The 22856-nt window shown below is 44.6% G+C and overlaps 2 protein-coding genes across 8 annotated transcripts in view; both read right to left on the reverse strand.

Annotated features, from left to right (window-relative positions):
- Nucleotides 1-823: 823 nt before the first annotated feature.
- Nucleotides 824-4693, reverse strand: LOC129211845 (syntaxin-1B-like). 3 transcript variants are annotated; one of them, XM_054839563.1, is made up of 2 exons: nt 2889-3798; nt 824-1204 (listed from the first exon to the last, which is right to left on the reverse strand). In XM_054839563.1, exons 1-2 carry the CDS (start codon nt 3764-3766, stop codon nt 1054-1056), a joined length of 1029 nt encoding a protein of 342 aa, XP_054695538.1. In that variant the 5' UTR covers nt 3767-3798; the 3' UTR covers nt 824-1053. The 3 variants fall into 3 exon arrangements, 2 of the variants coding, with proteins under 2 accessions (XP_054695538.1, XP_054695540.1); XR_008578991.1 differs by lacking the exon at nt 2889-3798 and adding an exon at nt 4498-4693 and having other exon boundaries at nt 1085-1204; XM_054839565.1 differs by lacking the exon at nt 824-1204 and having other exon boundaries at nt 2743-3798.
- Nucleotides 4694-5471: 778 nt separating this feature from the next.
- BRWD3 (bromodomain and WD repeat domain containing 3) overlaps nt 5472-22856 on the reverse strand; it is a 62254-nt gene continuing 44869 nt past the window's right edge. For 3 of the 5 annotated variants that reach the window (XM_054838894.1, XM_054838891.1, XM_054838896.1), the window contains 11 exons: nt 22073-22193; nt 21219-21344; nt 21048-21129; nt 19440-19496; nt 17723-17863; nt 17314-17466; nt 14545-14708; nt 13888-13985; nt 13270-13428; nt 7018-12135; nt 5472-5721 (listed from right to left, as the gene is read on the reverse strand). In XM_054838894.1, the coding sequence (XP_054694869.1) occupies nt 11348-12135; nt 13270-13428; nt 13888-13985; nt 14545-14708; nt 17314-17466; nt 17723-17863; nt 19440-19496; nt 21048-21129; nt 21219-21344; nt 22073-22193 (1889 nt within the window). In that variant the 3' untranslated portion in view covers nt 5472-5721; nt 7018-11347. Of the gene's footprint in view, nt 12136-13269; nt 13429-13887; nt 13986-14544; nt 14709-17313; nt 17467-17722; nt 17864-19439; nt 19497-21047; nt 21130-21218; nt 21345-22072; nt 22194-22856 lie in introns of all 5 variants that reach the window. The other 2 variants (XM_054838893.1, XM_054838892.1) reach the window with 2 other exon arrangements.

Raw genomic sequence — 22856 nt, forward strand, 5'->3', positions numbered from 1 at the left:
TGGCTCCTTTTAACGCATTTGACTAAACGGTTCCTCTTTTAATGAATCTCATTCTGAGCGTGTCGTTACAGAACAGAGCTAAGGGGCTTGGGGAGCCTGGTTTTAACTTAACGTGTTTGGCTTTCTCTTAATTTTCCCCTTAAATGTGAGCTTCCTAAATTTAGGGTGCTCATTTGGGAAATAATTAAAACGGCCTCCTCATGTATATTCTTTGAATCATTAAAGCAGGTCCTCCACCTTGGCTTCATCATCCCTGGGAATATTCATAACGCAAACGTGCTCCAAATGAAGTCCCAACCTTTACTCAGAAGAGAAGGGAAACCCCCATCCTGTCGAAGTTTCCTGCCCACGTGACAGTATTATTAATTACTTTGCTAAACCATAACCAGTCTCCATCTGAGGCCAATATTTAATGAAAAGCAACCAAGAATCAGAAAAAAAAACCCTGGTGAATAAACTCATAAAGTCTCATAAACCCCTGAAGCCATCGGTGGAAAGATCTGCTCCGAGGTGCAAAGTTTCTCCTCTTTCTCCCCCCCTTCTTTAACTTCTCACCCATCCTCACAACACAAATCTGGGCTATTTTCTTGTTGATTCAGACGCTCCCCCATACGCAAGAAAGACCGTGCCGCCGGCTGCTGCTGCCAGCCACGGAGCCGGCGCTTGGGGACCGTCACCTCCACGCCCGGCTCTGGAAGAGGTTGTGCTCCATGAAACCCCCTGTGACCGTGCTCTGGCTGAAAGCCCTGACAGTACCACAGGGGTTTTGTTCTGGGTTTGTTTTTTTTTTTCTTTCCCCCCTGCGGTTTATGGATAATTATTTACCGAGCAGCTCAACCGGTTCTGCAGGGCTGCCGGCGCAGGATGGTGCCCAGTGACCCACAGCCAGGGCTGTCCCAAGGCGGGCACTAGCTCTACACGGAGGTCGTTTGCACGGAGGAGCTGCACAAAGCGTGGTTAAATATAAGTTACGCTGCATTTGGATTTGCCACCTGCCCTACCTCGCTGAGGTTTTTCCCTTCTCTGTACGTCCCGGGAGTCCGTAAATAGTCGTCAGCGCTTCCCAGGAGGCTGCTTTGGCAACCGCGCATCGAACGGAGAGGCTGGGCGGGAGCAGGAGCCAGCGCAGCACCACGTCCTTCCATCGCCCGTACGCACGCTTCCCGGCGCTCCCACGGCAGCGGTGCTGTTTGACTTGTGTTCTCTGCGAATTCCAGGGAAGAAACACAAAATTCAGGTGTTTAAATCCCAAACCCTTGCTGTTCTTGCCATCCTGCATTTCCATTATGGTTAATTATCTACAGGAAAAAAGACCGTTTCTTCTCTCAGATAAAAAGTTGTGGGGTTTTTTAAATAAAAATTAAATAAAGAGGTAACTTCCATTTATCAAGTTTTGAATGAAAAAGTAATATTCATTTAGACCTCACAAACAAAACAAAAAAAAAAAAAAAAAAGAGAAAGTGGGCAGGAGCTCCCCAGGGCACCACCACTCGCACAAGGATGGACTTTCCTGATGCTGGGAGTCTTCCAGGTCAACAGAAAATGCCCGTATAGGGAAAAGAGGCGCCCTCATCAGCCTGAAAATTACGTTTTCTAGATTCAGAAGACTTTAACCCAACAGACACACCAAGAAGTCATTCCGTTTCTGCTCCTCATTAGTTTTGGGCTGCCTGCTGCAAAGGAAGAACTCACCCATCCGCACTCAAGAAGTTACTGAGAAATTGTTTTATTAAGGCTCAGCCAGAAGACAAGAATAAACCTGAGGGCGGCCGAGACTGCTGGGACCTGACTCCAGAATGGCCAGGACACAAAGGGACCTTCTGCAAAGGGTTCCCAAAAATCTCAACCAGCCCCGGTTCTGCTGCCGCGTCTCTAATTTGGGCAATTCAGGTGGTATCGCAGGGACCGGAGGCAACGGCCGCGCTGAGCTTTCAGCAGACGCGTGATACTGGCTGGTTCGGCAACACGCAGGTTGAAGTAAGAGCCCATCTCCTGCAGTTCCCCCAACCCTGCATCCATTGCATAAACCCTTCTGCTGTCACCCCACGGGGTCCCAACCACCCGGCCCAAACCTGTTTGCAAACCAACAACGGCGAACGAGTGACCTTAATGCACGTAAAATACACCCGGGAAGGAGAAAGTGGGGAGAATAGAGAGGGAGGTGTGGTGCAGGAGCCGTCACGCTGCTCTGTGGTGGCACCGAGCCATCGGGTCCCTTCGCACGTAACAACAAATATGCCCAAAATTTCAACTTTTTTTTTTCTCCTCTCCTTTAAATAAATAATAAAGACAGACACATTAAAGTTTTTAAGTTAGGTTTCATAGTATTAAAAGTGCTTTTCCTTGTTGGGTGCTGCAGTGCTCTGGGGGCCTGTCCTGCAGTGCAAGTGTGGTCTTCATGCTGCTGTGCAAGGTGTGCACGGTCCCTGCACCATTGCACGAGGTGCACAGTGTCCCTGCAACATCGTGCAAGGTGTGCACGGTCCCTGCACCATTGCACAAGGTGCACAGTGTCCCTGCAACATCGTGCAAGGTGTGCACGGTCCCTGCACCATTGCACAAGCTGCGCATTGTCCCTACAATGTTGTGCAAAGTGTGCACGGTCCCTGCACCATTGCACGAGCTGCGCATTGTCCCTGCAACATCGTGCAAGGTGTGCACGGTCCCTGCACCATTGCACAAGCTGCGCATTGTCCCTGCAACGTCGTGCAAGGTGTGCACGGTCCCTGCACCATTGCACAAGGTGTGCATTGTCCCTGCAACATCATGCAAGGTGTGCACGGTCCCTGCACCACCATGCAAAAAGTACAAGCAGCAGCAGCCTCTCCCGACACCATTTCTTGCACAGACATGGGAAATCCACGAGCGCTGCTGTAACGGGGGCTCACCGGACGGTCCCGCCGAGGCAGGGCGGGCAGGTGCAGCAGGCACAGAGGCTGAGCGCCGCCGTCAGCAGGGCCGAGAGCCGCGACGGCCGCCGGTACGCGAAGGCCTTCTTCACCTCGCCGCCGGTCTGGGCGACGTAGTCGAGGGTGCGCAGGACGTAGTGCTCCACGCTGTCGGCGGCCCCGTGCTGCTCGGCCAGCAGCCCCTCCAGCTGCAGGAAGAGCCCGTGCAGCTCCGCCATCTGCGCTTCCAGGTCAAGGAGCTGCCGCTGGCGCGCCCGGGTCAAGGCCAGGTGCTGCTTGGCCTTGAGCTCCTCCAGGTCCCGGCCCACGATGCGGGGTGCCTCGGGGCTTTCGGCCAGCCGGTCCAAGTCCTCGGCCCCCAGGTCGATGCCCGCCAGCTCCGTCTGCCTCTCGATCTGCTCCTTCAGCCTCTGCCGGTAGCGGTTCTCCCGGGCATAATGTCGGGCGAGGACGGCGCGGTACCGCCGCAGCAGCAGCCACAGCTGGGTCTGGCGGACGCGGGGGCCCGCTCGCCCCGTCCCCCCCTCCGGAGCCGCCGGCAGAGCGCCCAGCCGGGGCTGCAGCGCCACGGCCTCGCGGGCGAAGGCGGCTCTGGCAGCGCCGAGGCCCCTCTTCTCCCGGGCGACGCTCTCCTCGGAGGTGCAGCACAGCACCGTCTGCTGCGTGCAGTCGATGCTCTCGGAGAGCTGCTCCAGCCGGTCCAGCGCCCGCCAGAGCTCAGCCGCCTCCCGCAGCGCCCGGCTGACAGGGCTGCCGTCGTCCCCGCTGAACGCCGGGTTGTCGAAGCACAAGGCGTCCTCGTGCGGGTGCCCCTCGGCCGCGGCTCGCCGCCGCAGCTCTGCCAGGCGGTCCCTCATGCTCCACGCCGGCCGCCGGCACCGTCGGTGAGACGGGCGGCACATCGGCGCCGGGAAGGGGAGGCGCGAGGCCGGAGCTCCCTGCGTCAGCCGGAGGCCTTAAAAAACCTTCCCGAGCAAATATTGATGGAGGTGGGCAGGCCGCCCTGCGTCAGCCGCCGCGCCGGACCCCACCGCCGGCGGGGAGGGGAAAGGGGTTTCTCCGAGAGGCAGAGCAGGAGGAAGGCGGCCTGGGGAGGGATGGCTGCCAGCAGCGCCGGCACCTGCGTCACAGGACAGGCACTCCTGGCTCAACGTCTAATCCTCCGGGTTGTAAAACAAAGGGCTTTTATTCACCGAGAAACAAAGCAAGCCAGGGGCAGGGGAGGGGGCCGCCGTCCTGGCGCTCCCCCCCACCGCCCCTCCTGCCGCAGGGTGCTGTGCTGGCACCTCCGTCCCGGCGCGGCGACACGGCTGTCCCGCACGTCAGGGCAAGGCAGGCTTTAGGCTTTAGTCCCCGCACTGCTGAAATCCGTAAACCCCACAATTTAATTCTGAAACAGCTGCAAAAATTACCGTTAAAAAACCCCCCACTTCTACAAAATGCATTTCCAAAGTGCCTTGGAAGGTTGACAGAGTTGTTCCCCACCACCTCGATATTTTATATCGTACATTTTGTAACATGTATTATCATAGAGGACCTAAACATATGATGATATAAAGTATATGATATAACACCTAAGATATAATACCTAGGGGAGCGAGAGCGAAGGGTGGTCTGACGACGGCAAAGCAGCTCTGCAGGGAGCGAGGTTTCTTCTCTCTGGATGGATGTACTTAGCAGGGGGCTTCAGCGTCTCTGCAAAACAGGTTTAATTCTGTTCTCTGCAACCAACAAGGCCAGGGGGAAAAAAAAAAAGCCCTTCTGTTCCCGGGCCCCGGAGCGTGAGCGTTGCGTTAATACAAAGGTATCTGTTCGCATCCGAAAGGGATTTCCATCTGAACCAGCACAATAAAAGGAAACGTCAAATAAGAGGTTAAAGCCAGGAAAAGCCGAAATACTGCGTGGCGAGAGCAATACAGGGCAGGATAGGCTGGAGAGCAAGGGCAGGTGATCCGCAGGGAACACCTCGCCAGAGCTGGTTTTGTGTATGAAACCGATGGGGCGAAAGGGCTTTGAAGCCTTTGGGGGGGAAGGCAGCCGCCCCACGGCTCCCAGCTCGTATTTGGGGCGGCACGGGGTCAGCCTTACCCTGGCCACCACGGAGCAGCACCCAGCCCGCGCCGGGCACCGCGGCACGGCGGCTCTGAGCCCGGCTCAGCCAGACACCTCCTCCTCCTCGCCCGCTCCGGTGCTGCTCGGGGAGGCTCCGCACAGAACTATCGCCCCAGACAGCACTTCTCGCCTAGTTTCCCCGAGAAAGCATGAGTCTCTCCTCTCCTTTTGCCCAGGAAAATGGTATTTTGGAGCCCGGTGGGATGACGATTCGGGTGACCGAGCCCACCCCACGCTGGCCTTTGGCCAAGGTGAGGGTCTCCATCCTTCCTGCTCAAGATCTGCAGTTACAAAACTTTCATAATCCAGTTCATAAAAGTTTCCTTTTTCATAAGCCTAAAGTGATCCAGTTGAATCAAAAAGTGATTTTCTTACATTGAAAACTCGAAATTTTTTTTGGCATTTTAATCTCTAAACTATTTATTAAGTAATGCAAAACCAAAGTAAGAGTTTATTTTTTTTTTTTTTTATTAAGACAATCCCACAGCTGGAAAATGAAACATCCTAGATTACATAAGTGACTTCAAAAAAACTCTAGAAAAAAATCTTTACAAATTTACATTTGTACAATACAAAAACTAACAGCTCATTGCATATAAATATTACATTTGGTCTGCCAACAAGTGGCATCAAAATCCCTGAAGTATTCATTTAAAGGGACCTGAGATAGCGGATGTGAAGATATGGGCATAAATATCACCTGAAAAAAAAGAAAAAAATCAATATAGAAAGTAGACATAATTCTAATAGTTTTGTGCATTTTTTGAAGTATTTTAAATCATCCAGAACATGAACTGGAGAGCCTAAATCACGTGAATTTCATCGCTCCAACACCAACTGGTATTTCTAAATAAAGGCTGCTATAATGACTCATGGAGGAATGAATAGCATGTGTTAGTATTTCTACAGAAAAATAATCACCAGACACTGATTTCAGAATATACCCAAGCAGCCACCGCTCTCTGAGGAGGCATTTTTAGGAAGAGAAACGCAGAATTTGGGGTTTATCTGCCAAAGGACGGAGCAGCCAGGAGGCACGCGAAGATCCAGGCAGGACCTCGGCTCCCCCGGCCTCCGGTGCTGCTCCTCTCGCCATCCTGTTTGCAGAAATCGGGAAGGTATGCAGTGCTTGCCAATTAAAAAAACCCCAAAATTGAGAAACTGCTCTTAATTGTCCACTGGTTTAAATATTTTCTGAATATTTACACGTTCCCCGATGTGGCTGCAGTTATCAAACAGGATTATTAACTCGCGAGCGCAGCACTAAGCTGCTCGGTTTTACTTTAAATTCTCACAAACTCTTACCGGGTACCCACATCCATGCACATAAATGTATTTAAGCACCATTTTTATAATACTAGAGTTAAGGCTGTGACAGCAATTCCACTGGGAATCTAATTTTTCAGGGATTCATAGCACAGTTGTGTAAGTTTGCTGTGGGCTGAACATGACATATTAAAAATGTACAAGCTTCCAACAGGTCTTTGCATTTCTAATACTAAAAAAGACAACTTTCAGACTAAATTTTGCAGGCTGTTACTTACTGTACATAAAGGAGTTGCTTTTTTTTTTCCTCAATGTGTAAACCTCTGAAATACTAATATTTGAAAATTATCTATCGCACATGCGCAGTAATTTTCTATAATACATACTTGTAAGAACACAATGACAGCTCCCTACAATACTAAATATAGATTTATCCTTGGATTGTTAACTGCTCCTTCAGTCTATCGTGTAAATAATTAGCATTTTATAAAACTCTGCATGATGGTTCTCAAAAAAAATAAAATAAAATCAAGAAATGTAAACCCACAAATACATTTTAAAAAACACTGAATTCATGAGACAGACCAACGACAGCAGAACGCTCCACGTCAGGGCTGACCAGACATCCTTACACCTACAGCTCTTCAGTTTTCCCTGTCATTCACCACTCAGAGATGAAATATTCATCAAGTTCTTAGCAAAAATTAGTGATTTAAGCTTATTTTCTTACGTTAACTGTGTGATTTTGAACGGTTGTCAGAAACGTGCCAGGGACACCCAGGAGCGGCTTTTTCAAGTGCTTGCCAAGGTTCAGCTTGATTTTTGCGGCCAAGAGAACCTCCAAACGTTGTCCAAAGCCAATACGTTGTAGGTGGTCTTTCCACAATTTTTAAATCACTTGAAAACTCTCTTTACTACGCACCTGGTGTCAGGACTTTTCAGTGCTTTAGGAACTACAGTCTTCCTGCTGTTGTGCAGGAGAAGCAGCTGAGGTGTACATTTAAGGAAAAATTCAGGGAAAATTAAAATATGCAACAGGACGCAACATTTTAAGCAGCCAAAAAATCATCCACAAATTATTTCTTCACGATTCTATTTAGCTTGTTTACCTGCAGGGTGGGGGTGATCGGGATAAGGGGGTGGCCACTGCTTAGATTATGGAGAAAAAGGAGTAATTCGGTGGAGACGGAGCACGTGCGTTAAGGGATACCAGGTGGGAACTACGCATTGGTTTACGTAGGAGCGTGCAAGGTGGCACAAGGGGAACAATCCTGCTGCCCTGCCTCCCTGTGACCGCCGGCAGCGGAGCAAGGGAAGGCACCTGCTGCCCCGTCTCATCAGGCGGCATTTCCACTCGGGGTGCGGATGGCCACAGAGGTGCAGGGCAGCCGAGGAGCCGGCCCTCAAACTTTCCATTAAATCCAGAAATTTGGGAACCTTGCTAGCAAAGTAAGGCTAAGAAAAAAATATCGAAAGTCTTGGGGAGAGGCATAGAAAGAATTAAATCTTACAGTCTAGCCGAAAAAAACCTCATCAAGATGTCCTAAGTTTCCAGAAGAGTATCCTAAATAACCTACAGGGGCAATAAAGGGAAGGTAAAGAGAGGTGGAGGATGGCAAAGAGAAAACCAAAAGGTGATAAGAGAACATAAAAAAAGCAGGCAAAGTTTGGGCTGAACGGAGACAACAGCACGCCAGGACCGCAAAATTTGTCATTCATGCCCTGCTGTGGGCAGAAGTTGGAGCGCGACAGCGAGCGGGTCTGCAGCCAGCAGAAACCCCAGCACAAAGACGCACACAAGACTTTCGGCCCCATCCCCACGGAGAGCGGAACGCGTGGGGCTGAGGCTCTGCTGCGAGTAAAACCCCTTGGGGCACCAGCCCCGTTTTCCAAGGCATCTCCGAACGCCCTCAAGTCCCCCGGCAGCTCGGGAGAAGGATCACGCAAGAAAACCTGGAAGCACCAATGCCCGAGAATTAATCCTGCAGCAGCAGAGGAACCCCTGGCCTGCCTGCACACCTTGTTACCCTTCGGGAATCTGAATGTAATCGGACCTTCAAACCCTTTTCTTTTTTTTGTTAAAAGTGCAAGGAGAGAGACTACGGTCCTGACTGCACCACGCCGGGCAGCACGGCCGGCTTGCAGCTCGGCAACCCCATGACGTGCACCCGGGTTTTGGACTAGGGACGGAGATGGAACAAGGTTTAAATCGTTTCAGTGCTTCCGCTGCACCTGCTGGGTCGACACTAGGTTTTCTGCAACCGTCAGTGGCTCCTAATAGGATCTGGGTTTTGAGAGAAAGTGTCCAAGTTACTACGAAATTGTAATTATTCCACAGAACGAGGCTGTAAGAAATCAACTGCCTAACTCAGAGGAAGAATCCAGATACAAAACCAAGTAAAAAAACCATCTCTAAACCCAAGTTATTTCTTTCATGCTTATAAAAAGGATCTCATGCACAAAAAAAAAGCTTTTTTTTTTTTTTTTTTACAATAAGCAATAGTTCTGTTGTTCTAGCACACCCTGCTGCCTAGCTCTTAACCATGTAACACATTTGATTAATACTTACGCCACAGCAAAGTGATGCTTCACTGTTATCTTCACAGTACTTCATTACATAGAAAAGATACATTTAAGAACATATTTAATATTATTCTAATCGCTGCTAAAATACACAAACTTATAAAACGATTTCTCTGGAATCCACGTGTTTTATCTCTCCCCAACCCCTAGACAAAATAAATAAGTCAGTGGATCTTCGGCCAGTCAGAAATATATGAAAAGCATTTCTTTTGCATTTCAAGGTTTTCAGGCTTTCGAACAGAAACCATAGTGTTTACATTAGCTCAAGAGGACTGCTCTAGAAGGGGTATGATTCCAACTACGAACTGATGCGTACATGCTATTCCTGGTTACCATATGTAGAAGGACCAATCAGGCGAAGAAATAATACATTTCTTATAAATATATCTGTGTGTATATATATATACATATATATGAGAGATGAGAGGACAGGTGTTTATAGTTTAAAGCCCAATACAGAACTAGGAGAGCCTCTGCACTTTTTTTTTTTTTTTGTTCCCCATCAATACACAACTGAATCAAGTCCAGAAATGGATTACGGCCGATTCAAAACATTCCTTAAAAAATTAAAAGTGTGATTTTTTTGTACTGTACCATAAACTGAGCAATTTAGGATATACTCTCCTCCATCACAAAACTAAACCTCTGCATTTTTTCAAGTCATTTTGCATCTAACTAGAATTTTTGGAAAGCGAGATAAAATAGCTAGTGCTTAATATAGAAAGTCAAAAATTAAATTCCTTCTGCATCTGAGAATATACATGGGTCACTCTTTGCTGCCTGAGGTTTTCCAGAATTATTGACCAAGCTGTGCACAGAAGAACTGAAGGATATTGGATGAAAGTTTGTTTTTTTTTTTTTTTTTTTTTTTTTTTTTTTTTTTTAAAAATCTTGAAAAACTCCACCAAAACTTTCTGGTCTCTTTTTTCGTTCGTTCTCTCTGTGTAACCTAACTCACTCTCTTAACCAAGCTAGAACTGTCAGGTTCATTTAGACAACGGGAGAAAATTGAAGGCCCATATATATTCCAGCCAGACCCTACGAAGGAAGAGGCTGCTCATCTCCAGCTCAGCCTACACCAAACACCTCTTTCTGTTCACCGAGGACCAAGACTACAAACGCCATCACGTACTGTACTAGTGCTACCAAAATGATTTCTGTTTTCAAGTTAGCTTTTTTCAGGAGTACAGTGCAACACGAATTCTCTTCTGGAAGCATGAGATACAAGAGTCTGTCTGGAGGATGTGCACAGGAGCTTATCCGTACCGCCAGCCACTGGAGCTACCAGAACTCCCTCCAGCTCCCTCATCACCTTCAAGGGGCAAATTAAAACTAACACAGATTTGCACCGAGCAAGTGGCAGCAGAAATGCGTGGGAGACAGTCAGCCTATCTGCACGAACAAACCACTGTCTGCTGAAAACATTACGCTGCTGAAAACTCAGAGAGTTTCTTAGATTTGTTCTCATTGCGTCACCATGATGAGGATATAGTTACTCTACAACTTTGCGAGCAATTCCATCCCTCTACGCTCCTCCTCGCCTCTTCTCCAACACGTACTGAGTAATAGCATCTATTTTCTTTTAAGTTTCCAGTAGTTGTAAATAGAGGTAGCTGAGCTACTATTAAAAATCACGTTTTGCTTTGAAGAGGAGGAACCTTTCAAATGTTGAAGTTACCCCTTAGCTGCACAATCTCTATTAATACTATAAAAATATGAGAGGACAAAAAGAAAATAGATGCAAGTAACTTTTGCATTTGGCACCTTTTGTCTAGATATTCATACTTCTCAAGTATTCTCTTTTTAATAAAGTTAATGCACACATAGGACACACCACATCGAAGGTTTGCTACATATTTACAAGGCACCAACCCTTTGTCACTTTTTACATGAATAAAGAACCGATAGAAAGCACATCAGGACCCCCGTGACTGTAGTATAGACGTACTTCAGTTCAGCACAATTCATGAACGTTTGGCCTGGGAAGATTAAAATAATCCAGATCCTTCTTACAATATAGAAACTGTAAACATTTTATAGCTGCCTTTAGGATTGGTGTATTGTGCAAAAGTTATAATTATTACTGTGTATAAGGATTTATGGCAGAAACCACATAAAAACTCTGTAAGAAGGTGCTATTTCTATAATACAAAAACAAAACAAGGGAGAGAAGTCATAATCGTGACTCAAAACGTCATGTTCTTATCGAGAAGGTGGAAGCCTCTTTAATGCGATGAACTTGTAGTGTGTGGGGAAGAATTTCTGTAATTTAAGGCCTAATGAATAAGGCTTGTTTGAACCAATGAAGTGTGGCGATCTGAAGTTTTAAAACAAATGCAAACTGACATAATGGAAAAGCACCACTGTGAAACGTGAGTGGAGTCCCCGCACAACTTGCTTGGTAGATTTTCTGGTAAAATCCCTGCAGTAGAAGGCCATTGAAGTTCTTTTAAAATTGTTCCAAAGTTTTTCATCTGTCAATAATTCCATCCCATGAGATGGCTGACCCTGGCTTTTTCTGTCATTTTCCGCACCCTGCCTGACCTGGAAGTACCAAGGTTCAACGGATCCTCGGTGTGTACAAAATTGTCATTATCAGAATCGTCGTTGTACAAGACAGTTCTCCTGCCCTCGTTCCTTGTTTTGATTCGAGGCGGTCTACTGAAGCGCCCTCCAAACACGTTTTCACCAAATTGTCCTCCAAACAGATTTTCAAATTCATCATCTGTAATTCGGGCACGTTTTGCTCTGGTGGCTCCTCGAGAGGCTCCTCTGCCTCCTCGGCCTCTTCTTCCTCCCCTGCCGCCACCTCTTCCTCTGCCGCAGCCTCTTCCGCCTCTGCCACCTCTTCCCCCTCTGCTCCACCTCCCCCACCTCCCCCACCTACCTCTCCTCCCTGTCCCTCTGCCTTGCCAATTCCTTTTCCCACCAGTGATTTTTCTTTTGATTTTTCTTTTGGGTTTTTTGGATTGCACCACTTTGCTGTAGTCGTGGTCGCCGTCAATGTAATCCTGATCTGTTCTAGATGTTGATTCAGAGTCTGAATCAGAGCCGCTTCTGCTTTCAGAACTTGAACTGGATCCTGATTCCCCACTTTCTGATGAAGACAAACCAGATTTTTCCTTTAATTCTCTCTTCTTCTTTTCCTCTTCCTCCGCCTCCTCCAGATGCTCATCATCTTCTGATGCACTTACTAACTTCCTCTTGACTCCCGTCCGAGGTTCTCTGCCGTCGCCATTTGTAAGTGGTCCGTCAGGAGAGTGATCTAAGCAAACACAAAATAACCCTATCGGTTATCGTCATCACGCCTGAGCCAAATAGGACACAAAAAGTGGGATTCGCCTCATCTGCCTGTGAGGTGTGCTCAAATTTGATGACCCAACTCTGAGCTAGTCACCACAGATGACCTGTATACACTGTGGAGACAAGCAGGTGCTCTAAGGGGAAAATTTATCCAACAAAGTAAACACAAAGTTCATCTTATCAGGAAGCAAGGACTGCAAACTGTCTTGACTAAGAGTTCAGCAAAGATCCAGTCAACAAGAGGAGCCCAGCATGACTAGGTTAGACACAAACTTCTACCACTTAGTCAGCTGAATCCTACCAAGGGTATCAAGGCAGGAAAACCTTCCAAATCCATTTCAAACCTAAAAACATACATCAAAATAATTTGCTCACTAGGACTTCTGAACACTTTAAAAATGCAGTAAAGCATTCTGATGACTTGGGACCCAAAATACTGCTTGTTTTCAGAGTTACAAATCTGACAATGGAAATTAAATTAGATTTAACACGGGATGTGAAAAGCTCACCTGCAACGTACCACACTGCTACAACACAGTAGTAAGGACTGGACAACGGCCTCAGGGTTTCAGCCAATACTTATTCAATGCCTACCTCAGTGGAAAGTTTGATTAACATGTCCCAGAGAGAAAATAGCCAAGCTTTTGAACAGAGTGTTTCCGCTTCTAATCACAACCATTCTGTCTTGACTATGACAAAAATATTTAAAACTTTTAACTTCTTTTCACCTTTGATTTCAACTTAATTAATAAAAGGACAAGGTTTTGCAGTGGAGATTCTTTTGGTTTGGTTTGCCTTTGTGTAACTCCTGAAGGAACCATAATTCTCAAGACGTTTAAGAGCAATCAAGCTTTTCCATCTGAAAAAATTTTAAAGGACTTCACTGAAGTGCACGTGGCATCATGTGCGTGCCACGCTTCAGACAAGAGACCTCAGAACTGGAAAAAGTAAAGTAAATTCACTTCTTTAGTATGGTTTGGGAATACAGCGTAATGCTAGACTCGGGCAAGAATATCATAAGCATTAGTAAGAAGCAACATCTTTCATTTCCAGTGCAACCAGTCATTCAAAGAACAGAATACTTGTTGTTTCTCACCTTGTTTCACTGGTGTGGATTTACTCCTGATCGGTCTACTTTTCCCTGGATCAACAGTATTTCCACTTCGGTTCTGTGCATTTGAGCCTGAGGAAGATGGCTGGCCTTCCATTTCTTCACCTGTGGCTGAACCCAGAGGTTCTTCTGCTGTATCTGAAACTTTAGACAGGACACCACTAACATGACAGAGTAACTTTTATCCTCTATTTATAGGGCTGTAATGCAAGGCATTTTTGGGAAGTTTTGTATCTCCTGAGTTAACAGCCCAAGTCAGGAGGCTAGTCTCACCAAGCTGCCTCTGCAGTTGTGAAGAGACAGATTCCTCCGGGGTGTAATCCAAAGTAAGCTTAATGTATTCGTAATCGCTGGATGAGAGAAGCCCGTATACGGAAGTCCAGGCTCTTGTCACTAGATTAATTCTCACCAAGGACAGACCCAGGTTCCTATTCTCTGACCCTTACCAATAACTAACACAATCTGCAGACAACATATCTCCATGATCTTGCTACTTGCTCTTTCAACAGGTGGGTTTTGCATGTGTCTCCTGAATATAAGCTTTAATCAGCACATACAAGTGGCTGCAAGAGAAAGGATGCATTTTAGAAAATTGCTCCTCACCATGAGATGAAACTGAAGAACTAGTCCTAGTCAAAGGCAGTGAGGTATTCTGGTTGGGTTTAGGTTGAATCTTCATTTGCTTCTGTTTCCCTTTGGGGCTGAAGACACAAAATATCCCAAAGAGATAAAACTGTTAGAACCAAAAGACTCGAACCCCAAACCAATTTCCCCTGCAAAGTGTCCTGTTTTTTGGCAGCAAATGCATAACACAAATGATCTCTTGCCAGTGCTTGCACAGGTGTAGTAATATTGAGAATAGTGACAATACCATTCTGTTTGATAATGTCATATGAGTTTGCAAAAGCAAGATTTTATCTCGCCTTTTAAAACACTCGGTTTACTTAGAGAGCATATCATACAGAAGTCAGAAAAGTATTATACAACACTTTTTTCAACAGTTACTAAACAAAGGCAACAACAAACTTCCTCTTCCATTTTCTCCAGAGGGAGTACTTCTAATTATATAGTCTTTCACTTGCCAGAATTATGCACAAACTACAAATTAAGCATGGAATTTGAGCTCATGATTTTATCACCCAAAAGAGCAACTGCATCAGGAAAGGAGCAATACTGCTACTGACTGCTTATTCACAAAGGCACGTCTGCCACTGTCATCTCAAATGGCACCGATAGCAAGTCTCACTATCATCACGTTACCTAGATGCTCTGCTAGTTGACGGTGAACTGCTACTGCTTCTTAGCCGCTTTCGGTACCGTGGCCTTTTCCTCTTCTGACATTGCATTGCTGACTTGTACTCAGAGATTATATTTTTCATATGATTTTCAAATAAGGCAGATAGTCGAAGTGTCATGCTGTAAATCTGGAGTGAGAAAGCACGGTCATACTTATTAGAAGTTGAACAACTAGAAGATCAGCCAAAAAAAAAAAAAAAAAAAAAAAATCACAAAGATGCCCGGACTTTGTAGCAAAAAAAAAAAGGAAAATTCATGGTGACATTCAACTACGAGGTTCTTCACAAGTAATTTCCTTCCATGGTACAATGGTATTCTTGCAACAGAAAGTGTTTTCATAAAAGGATTGAATTACTAACAGTACAAAATATTTACACAGTTAAAGGAAAACAGCTATCTAGGTTACTGAAATATAGCCTCCTTTTTTAATGTCCACAAAGCATGGAAGCACATCATAAGATAACTTGAAGTACCAAGGGAAAAACAATTGAACTTCACTGCCCCCTCTCCTTTGTTTTTTGCTTTAATTCCCCAGCGACGAGTCCTTACACCACCCCTGCAGAGCTGCGCACAGAAGCCAACTAAGCTGTCCTCATTCCTCATTTCTGTAAGCCAGATGTCAAAATCCTTAAACCATTTTCCTGTGCTCTTTCTAGGCCTTGCCTCTGTGTAGCTTCATCCACAAATTCACTTATGGCTGTTTCTTGATATTTCAGGCCGCATGTACTTCTGTTCAAGATTTTACCTTGGATGTGTTTGACAAACACATAGTTGAAATGTGAACTACGACAAACTAATAGTTCTGACAAACTAATAGTTCAAACTCAGCATAAATAAAACAAAGTTCTTGATCCCTTCCTCATACCCATACCCTTCCCCATACCCATATCCTTCCCCTGCATCCGATCTTCTGAAAAGTGTGTAAACACCATCAAGATGATGTTACCATCACCTTATACTCAGACCTCTTCCCACTTCCTGCAATCTTTCTGAATATAAAGAGTTTTCTTTACATTCATATAACTTAATTTTTGCCCAGACTCTTATATTTTAGCAATGTCTCTTTCTTTAGCTCTGTATGTAGGACCCTGCCCTTCCTGCCTCCATTCAGGATGCTGCTGCAAAGCTGGTAAAACGTGCTAGAAAACCTCAGGATGCTGACACACATTTGGTAGTAGCTGAACCTGCAGTGGCAGAAGGCCCAGCTGAGTGCCCCAGCCCTCCAGTGAGGATCATCTCACTGAGGCACTTCACAATATTTAAGCAAATGGATATCGATGGGCCACTCTATTAAAGTAATTTGGGAGTTGACTCACAAGCTGTTCAGTTATTAATACACGGGGAAGTTCCCAGGGAGCGTGCAGCAGTAAATAACTCACCAAGATTACTCTGATGTCAAGCATGCATAAAATACCCTCAAATCACTTGTCGTCTTCTGATTTCCCTTCTATTAAAGTGAGCAAAAGTTACTGGTCTTTATCTTCAGAGCTTTCCTGCAGCCCTTATCCAACACCAAGAGTTCAATCTACCTCCAGCGACGGCAACTTTTGCTAGCACTCCACTGGAGTTCCCCTCTCCCACAACATGATCCTACTTCAAGCTTAACTCTCATTGTCCTGCTTACACAAAACACAGTAGTTGTTACTCCACCGATGAGCTAAGACTATTACTCCTCAAGTGATGAGTAAGGCTACACAACCTCCTGCTTCCTCCCACCCAGCACCGTTTACCCGGGCACTGAAAGCTCTTTGCAGCACGCTCTGCTCCTTCTCCTGCTTGACAGCACCTAGCGTAATAAAATCTGGTGTCACACCATGTTAAGTGCCACAGGAACATCTTACAGTAATATGAAATTCTATGTTTTATTGTGCTTTAAGTAATAATATCTCAGTCTAGTCTCAAATTACATGCATTTCTTAACAGTTTATAAGTGATCCTGTTTCTACACATGAAATACTAGACAACTTCGTGACCAGCATGCTTATGTACACTAAATGACATCTTTCAGAGATGTGATTTTCTCACAACTTAAGCATCTTATAGAATATGCAGCTTTTCCTTATAATAATAAGGTCATTACAATTTAATGTCTGGAAACACAGTCAAAATTCTGTCTACTTCTATATTATGAAGACATCAACCACTCAAATTCTATTTTGCATCAGCAGTGGTAAAACTTGCATCTGTGTTCTCATGCCAGTTTGGGATTTTTTTGAGCATAAACAATGTATCATTAAAACATTTGAAAACGTTCGAGTCATTTGATCATTCAGCAGCTTAGGAAAAGCTGACAGGCAATGTACTGCACAGGAACATGTATCAAACAGTCATGCTTGCATGATCAGCCACACACTTAGTAGTCATTTTACCTAGCTCATATAAAAATATCTATATTCTAACATTTTGATCTCCCCTTTCCCACTTGCCATATCCTGTTCTGGACTCCAATCCAACACATTTTTTCTGCCTAAGTAGATTCCCATTCCTGCATGCATAAAAAAGCAAGATTAGCACCTGAGAAACACAGGCAACACTGTGCAAAAGTCTTGCCAAGTATACTCAGTAAACTAGAAAAAATTCAGTATCATAACGCTCTCATCTGCTCCGGTACTAGAAATATTTTTATTTCACAATATGGTGCTTTGCTCTTCAGATACAGACCTTATTTCACGCACATTTCATTCATGTAGGGCCAAGGTTTTTGTAAAGAAGACATTAAAATTGATTACTTACTCGAGACTTTTTATTAGGAGTGTAAGCTTTAGAGTTGCAGAATATTAAACGAATATCTTTGTAGAATTCCAAGGGACTAGTGTAGTTTCCTGCTTCCAAGGTTTCTTTCACAGTGCTAAAGTCCATAGGAGTATCTACAATATCTCGATAATCCTGCAAGAATACACAAGAAAATAATAAAGGCTGTCAAATCCTCCAGCAATAAAAACACCTAAGTGTTCATCCACAACAGTGGCTCTCAAGTAATTATTTCTACTTGAGAGTTACTGGAGATAATTCTCTGAAAATGCACTGAACATGGTGCGTTCCAGCTCATAAAGGGAGAGGTTAGAAACATGCCCAGCAAGGACATTTTGCCAAAAGATTAATAATAGGCTTTTTCAATTTTGAATATGGAAGTTGTACTTACAGGATAGGAGAAGAGATCAACTGGCTGTCTAAAAGGCTCAGAGTCCTCTCTTTCATAAATCAGGTTTAACAACTGCTTGCACTGCTCTTTCCAAGCATCGGGACTTGCTTTCATGGGCTGTCTTTTTATTCGTCGTCTTACCTGCAGGGTATTTAATAATTTTTCAGAATATTCAAATTTTTCACTTTAAGTTCCTATTAATTTACCGACGTTCTGATTCAAAGCAGATTTCCACAATTAAAAACAGAATTGCAGTAAGATTAAAGCATAGCTGATGGCAGAATAATATGCAGCTTGCAAGTTGCAGAAACGTGTCTTTTCTGGTAATACATAAACACTCACACCCATGAGAGGTATAGAATCCCAGACTGGTTTGGGTTGGAAGGGACCTCACAGCCCATCCAGTCCCACTCCCTGCCATGGGCAGGGGCACCCTCCACCAGACCAGGCTGCCCAAAGCCCCATCCAACCTGGCCTTGAACACTGCCAGGGATGGGGCAGCCACAGCTTCTCGGGGCAACCTGTGCCAGGGCCTCATCACCCTCACAGGGAAGAATTTCTGCCTCAGACCTCATCTCCATCTCCCCTCCTTCAGCTTAAGGCCATTCCTCCTTGTCCTGTCACTCCCTGCCCTTGTCACCAGTCCCCCTCCAGCTTTCCTGTAGCCCCTTTAGGAACTGGAAGGCTGCTGTAAGGTCTCCCCAGATCCTTCTCTTCTCCAGGCTGAACAACCCCAACTCTCTCAGCCTGTCCTCACGGGAGAGGTGCTCCAGCTCTCTGAGCATCTTCACGGCCTCCCATGGTAGGGAGGTCCTCTACCAAGCAGATCCCCGAAGAGGCCAAAGCCGGCTCTCTTGAAGTCCAGGGCAGTGAGCTTGCTGTGTGCCCTCCTCGCTGCCCTGAGGATCTTGAACTCCACCATTTCATGATCACTGCAGCCAAGACTGTCCTTGAGCTCCACATTCCCCACTAGCCCCTCCTTGCTGGTGAGAACAAGGCCCACTATGGCACCTCTCCTCATTGGCTCCTCTATCACTTGGAGAAGGAAGTTATCGTCAACACATTCCAGGAGCCTCCTGGATTGCTTATGCCCTGCTGTGTTGTCCCTCCAACAGATATTGGAGTGGTTGAAGTCCCCCATGAGAACCAGGGCTTGTGAATGTGAGGCTGCGCCTATCCATCTACAGAGGACCTCATGTCCTCTTGTCCCTGCCCTCCCTTTAATCCTGACAAGCTCTCAGTCAGCTCCTCACCCATCCCCAGGGGAGCTCCATGCACTCCAGTTGGTCACTGACATAGAGGTGACACCCCCTCTTGTCTCCCCAACTGTCCTTCCTAAAGAGCCTGTGTCCTTCCATCCAACACTCCAGTCGTAGGAGCCATCCCACCGTGTCTTCACCACGTTTGCAGTATTTCAGATCCAGCCTTGCTCTTTTTATCAGCTTTCTTCAAAATTTGACTGAAAATTGCATCTGTTCTAGGTATCTTTCAAATCAAATAATAAAAAAAAAAAGATTCTTCAGCAATTAAGTACATTTACCTGCACAACAACTTCCTTAACCAGCCAACGCTTACATACACATGCAACTGAATTCACATAGTTAGTCCTATAGACTATCAGCTATGACAAAGTTAAACCATTCCAGACCTACATGAGTGTTTCAAAACCTGGTCTATCTCCCTTCACAAGCTAGACCAAGCAGAAATGTTTACTCACTCGTCTTTTTCCAGAGGAAGTTCCCGGAGCATCTGAATCTACATCTACTTCTGCCACCTAAAGGCAAAGGTAACGATTACACACGTGCATGCTCAGCAATGGAAAAAGGGTTTAAAACCAAACAGCCAACAACAACAAACACAATTTTAAACTACTCAAATGCAATCAATGGTTCAAGAAAAACAGAAACTAGCTTCAAATGAGAACTTACAGAACTTTAAAAAATTAAGTGGATAAGCTGTTTCATCTGTTTTCCAAGTTTGCTTCCACAGAAATCATATATAAACATGCGACAAATTTGAATGGCTTATTTTCAGTCCCTAAGACTCAGCTGAGTCCCAGTCTTGCAGACCTGTATTCCCCTGCATAAATGTTCATGCCTCGAGCAGCTGTACTGAGTTTATTCAGGTTTCATGTAGTGCCTTACTTACATTAAGTGTATGTAATATTCTTTTCAGAATCTGGATTTAGAAATAAGATCAAAACCTCCTTTGTACACAGCTTTCTACCTCTAATTAAAAATAACTAATTTTGGGAGGAGACGTGGTTGCTTGAAAGTTCCTACAAAGAATCCGAAAGTAATTTCTTTCTTATTTTAAAACATATTATAAGCCAAGACATGCTCTTTGAAAGGCTGGAGAGAAAGGAAGGTGCTATAGTAGCAATTTTGGGCACTTCTGATCGCTGCTTGAATGGAACAGATGAGATTCCCAACTGGCACAAGAAGGTTGAGTTGGGAAAGGAGGGTCTGCTATTTAAATCACGGAAACCCCTCATTTTCTTCAAAATACTTTTTTAATAGTCTGTGAAAATAGATGCCATTATTATATCTTCAGTTTTATAAAAGTAATTAAATTATTACATTGAAGTATAGATTTTAAGTTTCAATACAAATCCAAGACAATAGCACCAGCCATAAGCACATAGGTGTTCAAGCAGCATCAGGTTTCACTTAAATATTTCAAAACTGCAACAACGGAGTGTGTCTGGGGGAAGGGAAGAGAGAAGAAACCTCCTAACTACATCTTATACTAGCTCACGTATTAGAAAGCAACACTGAAAAAGTAAAACAAAACCAAGTGACTTAGGTTATAAGAGGTCACCTCTTTGCAATATAAACTCTAGCACATTTCAAAATGTTTACAAACTGCATTTAAGAGGAGAAGGTGTAAGGAGAGAGGAAGAGTTAAAGGGAAGTGATACCTAACCCTGTTTCTACCTGTCATGTCACTCCATGGTACAACCGACGGGAAATGACACAGAATTAGAGAAGAAAACCAGCTCTGCTGCCTCCCTGACAATAGGACAGCTGTTGTCCTTCTGGTTTGGCAGGCTGAATGATAGCCCCAGTTCATATTCCCCTTCCTTACTAATACTTCCTCACACACCAAAACATCACGTACTGAGAGAAGATTAAAGACAGGCAGTTCCAAGAATCATTTTTACTTAAGGAAGCTTATTGTCCCAAGTGAGCAACTCAAATGACCTAAATAGGCTCATCTCAACAACTCAGTGCAACTACCCATAAAATAAAAACTCAACAAAAATCTTCCAGGTGCTGAATTTAAAAAGGCAAGAAGTTCTGACGATCAGACTTAATGATCTTACCTCCTCTTCTTCATCAGTACTGCTTAGGTCTTCTGCTTTCACCTTGTTATATATTTCTAATATATCAGTGCAACTCTGATCCCTGCAGGACAATAATGAAAGCCAAATATACATAATCAAATATCTCAGAAACTCAAGATGTCAGGTCTATAAAGTAAAAAGCATGCCTACCCGATGAAGCGAAGTAAGACATCTGTTACGATTTTGGCTGCTTTGACTATAGGACTGTCTGGCTCGTTGAAAGTCCTGGCATTATGTTCAATGTATCGTACCTCCCACATCAGTGCAGAGATTCTCCTTAAAAAGAAAAAAAAAAAAAAAAGGAAAGGGATGGGATGGAAGGAAGATGTACATTATTTTCATTCTGAGTTCAGAGGACTCCTCAGTAACAAAAGGAATCAGGTAATCTAGAGGCCAAGGTAAGTAGTTTCTGTTCACATACTGCTGACTTCCCCAATGTGCCAGGCTGTGACAGCTTTGTGGAAAAAAGATGTTCCTCTTCAGATCAGCAATGAATGGGATAAAAAGAGGAAACAAATCTACTGAAGGAGACTGCCGACTGCTCCCACTTAGAGAAAGCCTTAGAGATAAAGTGGTTCTCAGAGAGGAAAAAAAGAATGGGACATTATTTATCCCCAGGTTACCTGGAAAAACTGAGATTTCCAGTTTACAGCACTATTTAGCCCACTTCTGGCAACTGCAATACAAGCAAAGCATCTGGTTCAAAGGCATTAGAGATAGAGATGAAGCAAATATGCTCTGCCTACAATGGATCTAGCTCAGCATGTTGAACAAAAACGACACTCCAGATCCAGATACAGCAGCTTTTGCCTTAACAATGTGCCCAAAGGAAATTATTATTCAGCAAGACTCACTTTTGCCCATGGCCAAATCAAATCTGACCTTACGCTGGTGGCCCATCGAAGAAATATATTGCTGAAGTGGCATTACATAGTATTCAGCTAAACGTATTGTCCTCGGTTGGGCTATAGTAAATGCAGATCACAGACAGAAATCCAACTGACCTATAAAACCTGTTTTCAAGCCTCCTCCTGATTGTGGTGAGGTCAGTTGGATAAGCAACAACAGTGCAATACATGGGATAGGCACTAAGGTCCACCGGAACAGCAAAGGGATTAGAAATGTCTGAAAGACAAAAGATCAAAATAATTTAGATGCCTCAAAAGATACCAGAAGGAAAGTTAGAAGATAACTAGATTCTTTATAAAAGGTTTTCTTTCTAAGAATTCAGCAAAAGCAATACAGCTGGATATGTCATTACCCAAGAGGATTCTTCCTTTTGTACCATCTGTTAACTACTCTTGAAAAAGCATTTTTTGTTTAAAGTATCGCATCTGAGATTCGCGTGCCAGCACCCCACCGTATTGCTGAAAAGCAACATGGCATATGCACTTACAACAGGAATACTATAACAAGTGACATAAACTAAGAATATAGACATGTCCTGTGTATAAATATAGGATAGAATTTAAATCATAGCGTGCTATTAAGCAGCTACAAACTAGCTCCAAGGTATGTGATGGTGAGGGATGTTTGGTGAGGATTTGTTGGTTGTTTTTTGAGGGGTTTAATTCAATGTTTTGCTCATTCATATTTAGATATCACCCACTGAGAATACATATTAACTTGAAAGGAAGCAGGTCAAGCCCCAGACAAAAGGGAGTAAAACTGAAAAGGACACCATATCAACTTTAAAAGGCTCTTTTCAATGACTTAGTTGATCACATTTCTAATACTCCACACCAACTCCCAACACTCCATCCTATCTACTCTTCGATCATGTGCCAC

The sequence above is a fragment of the Grus americana genome, chromosome 12 (assembly GCF_028858705.1).
Source record: "Grus americana isolate bGruAme1 chromosome 12, bGruAme1.mat, whole genome shotgun sequence".
NCBI lineage: Eukaryota > Metazoa > Chordata > Aves > Gruiformes > Gruidae > Grus > Grus americana.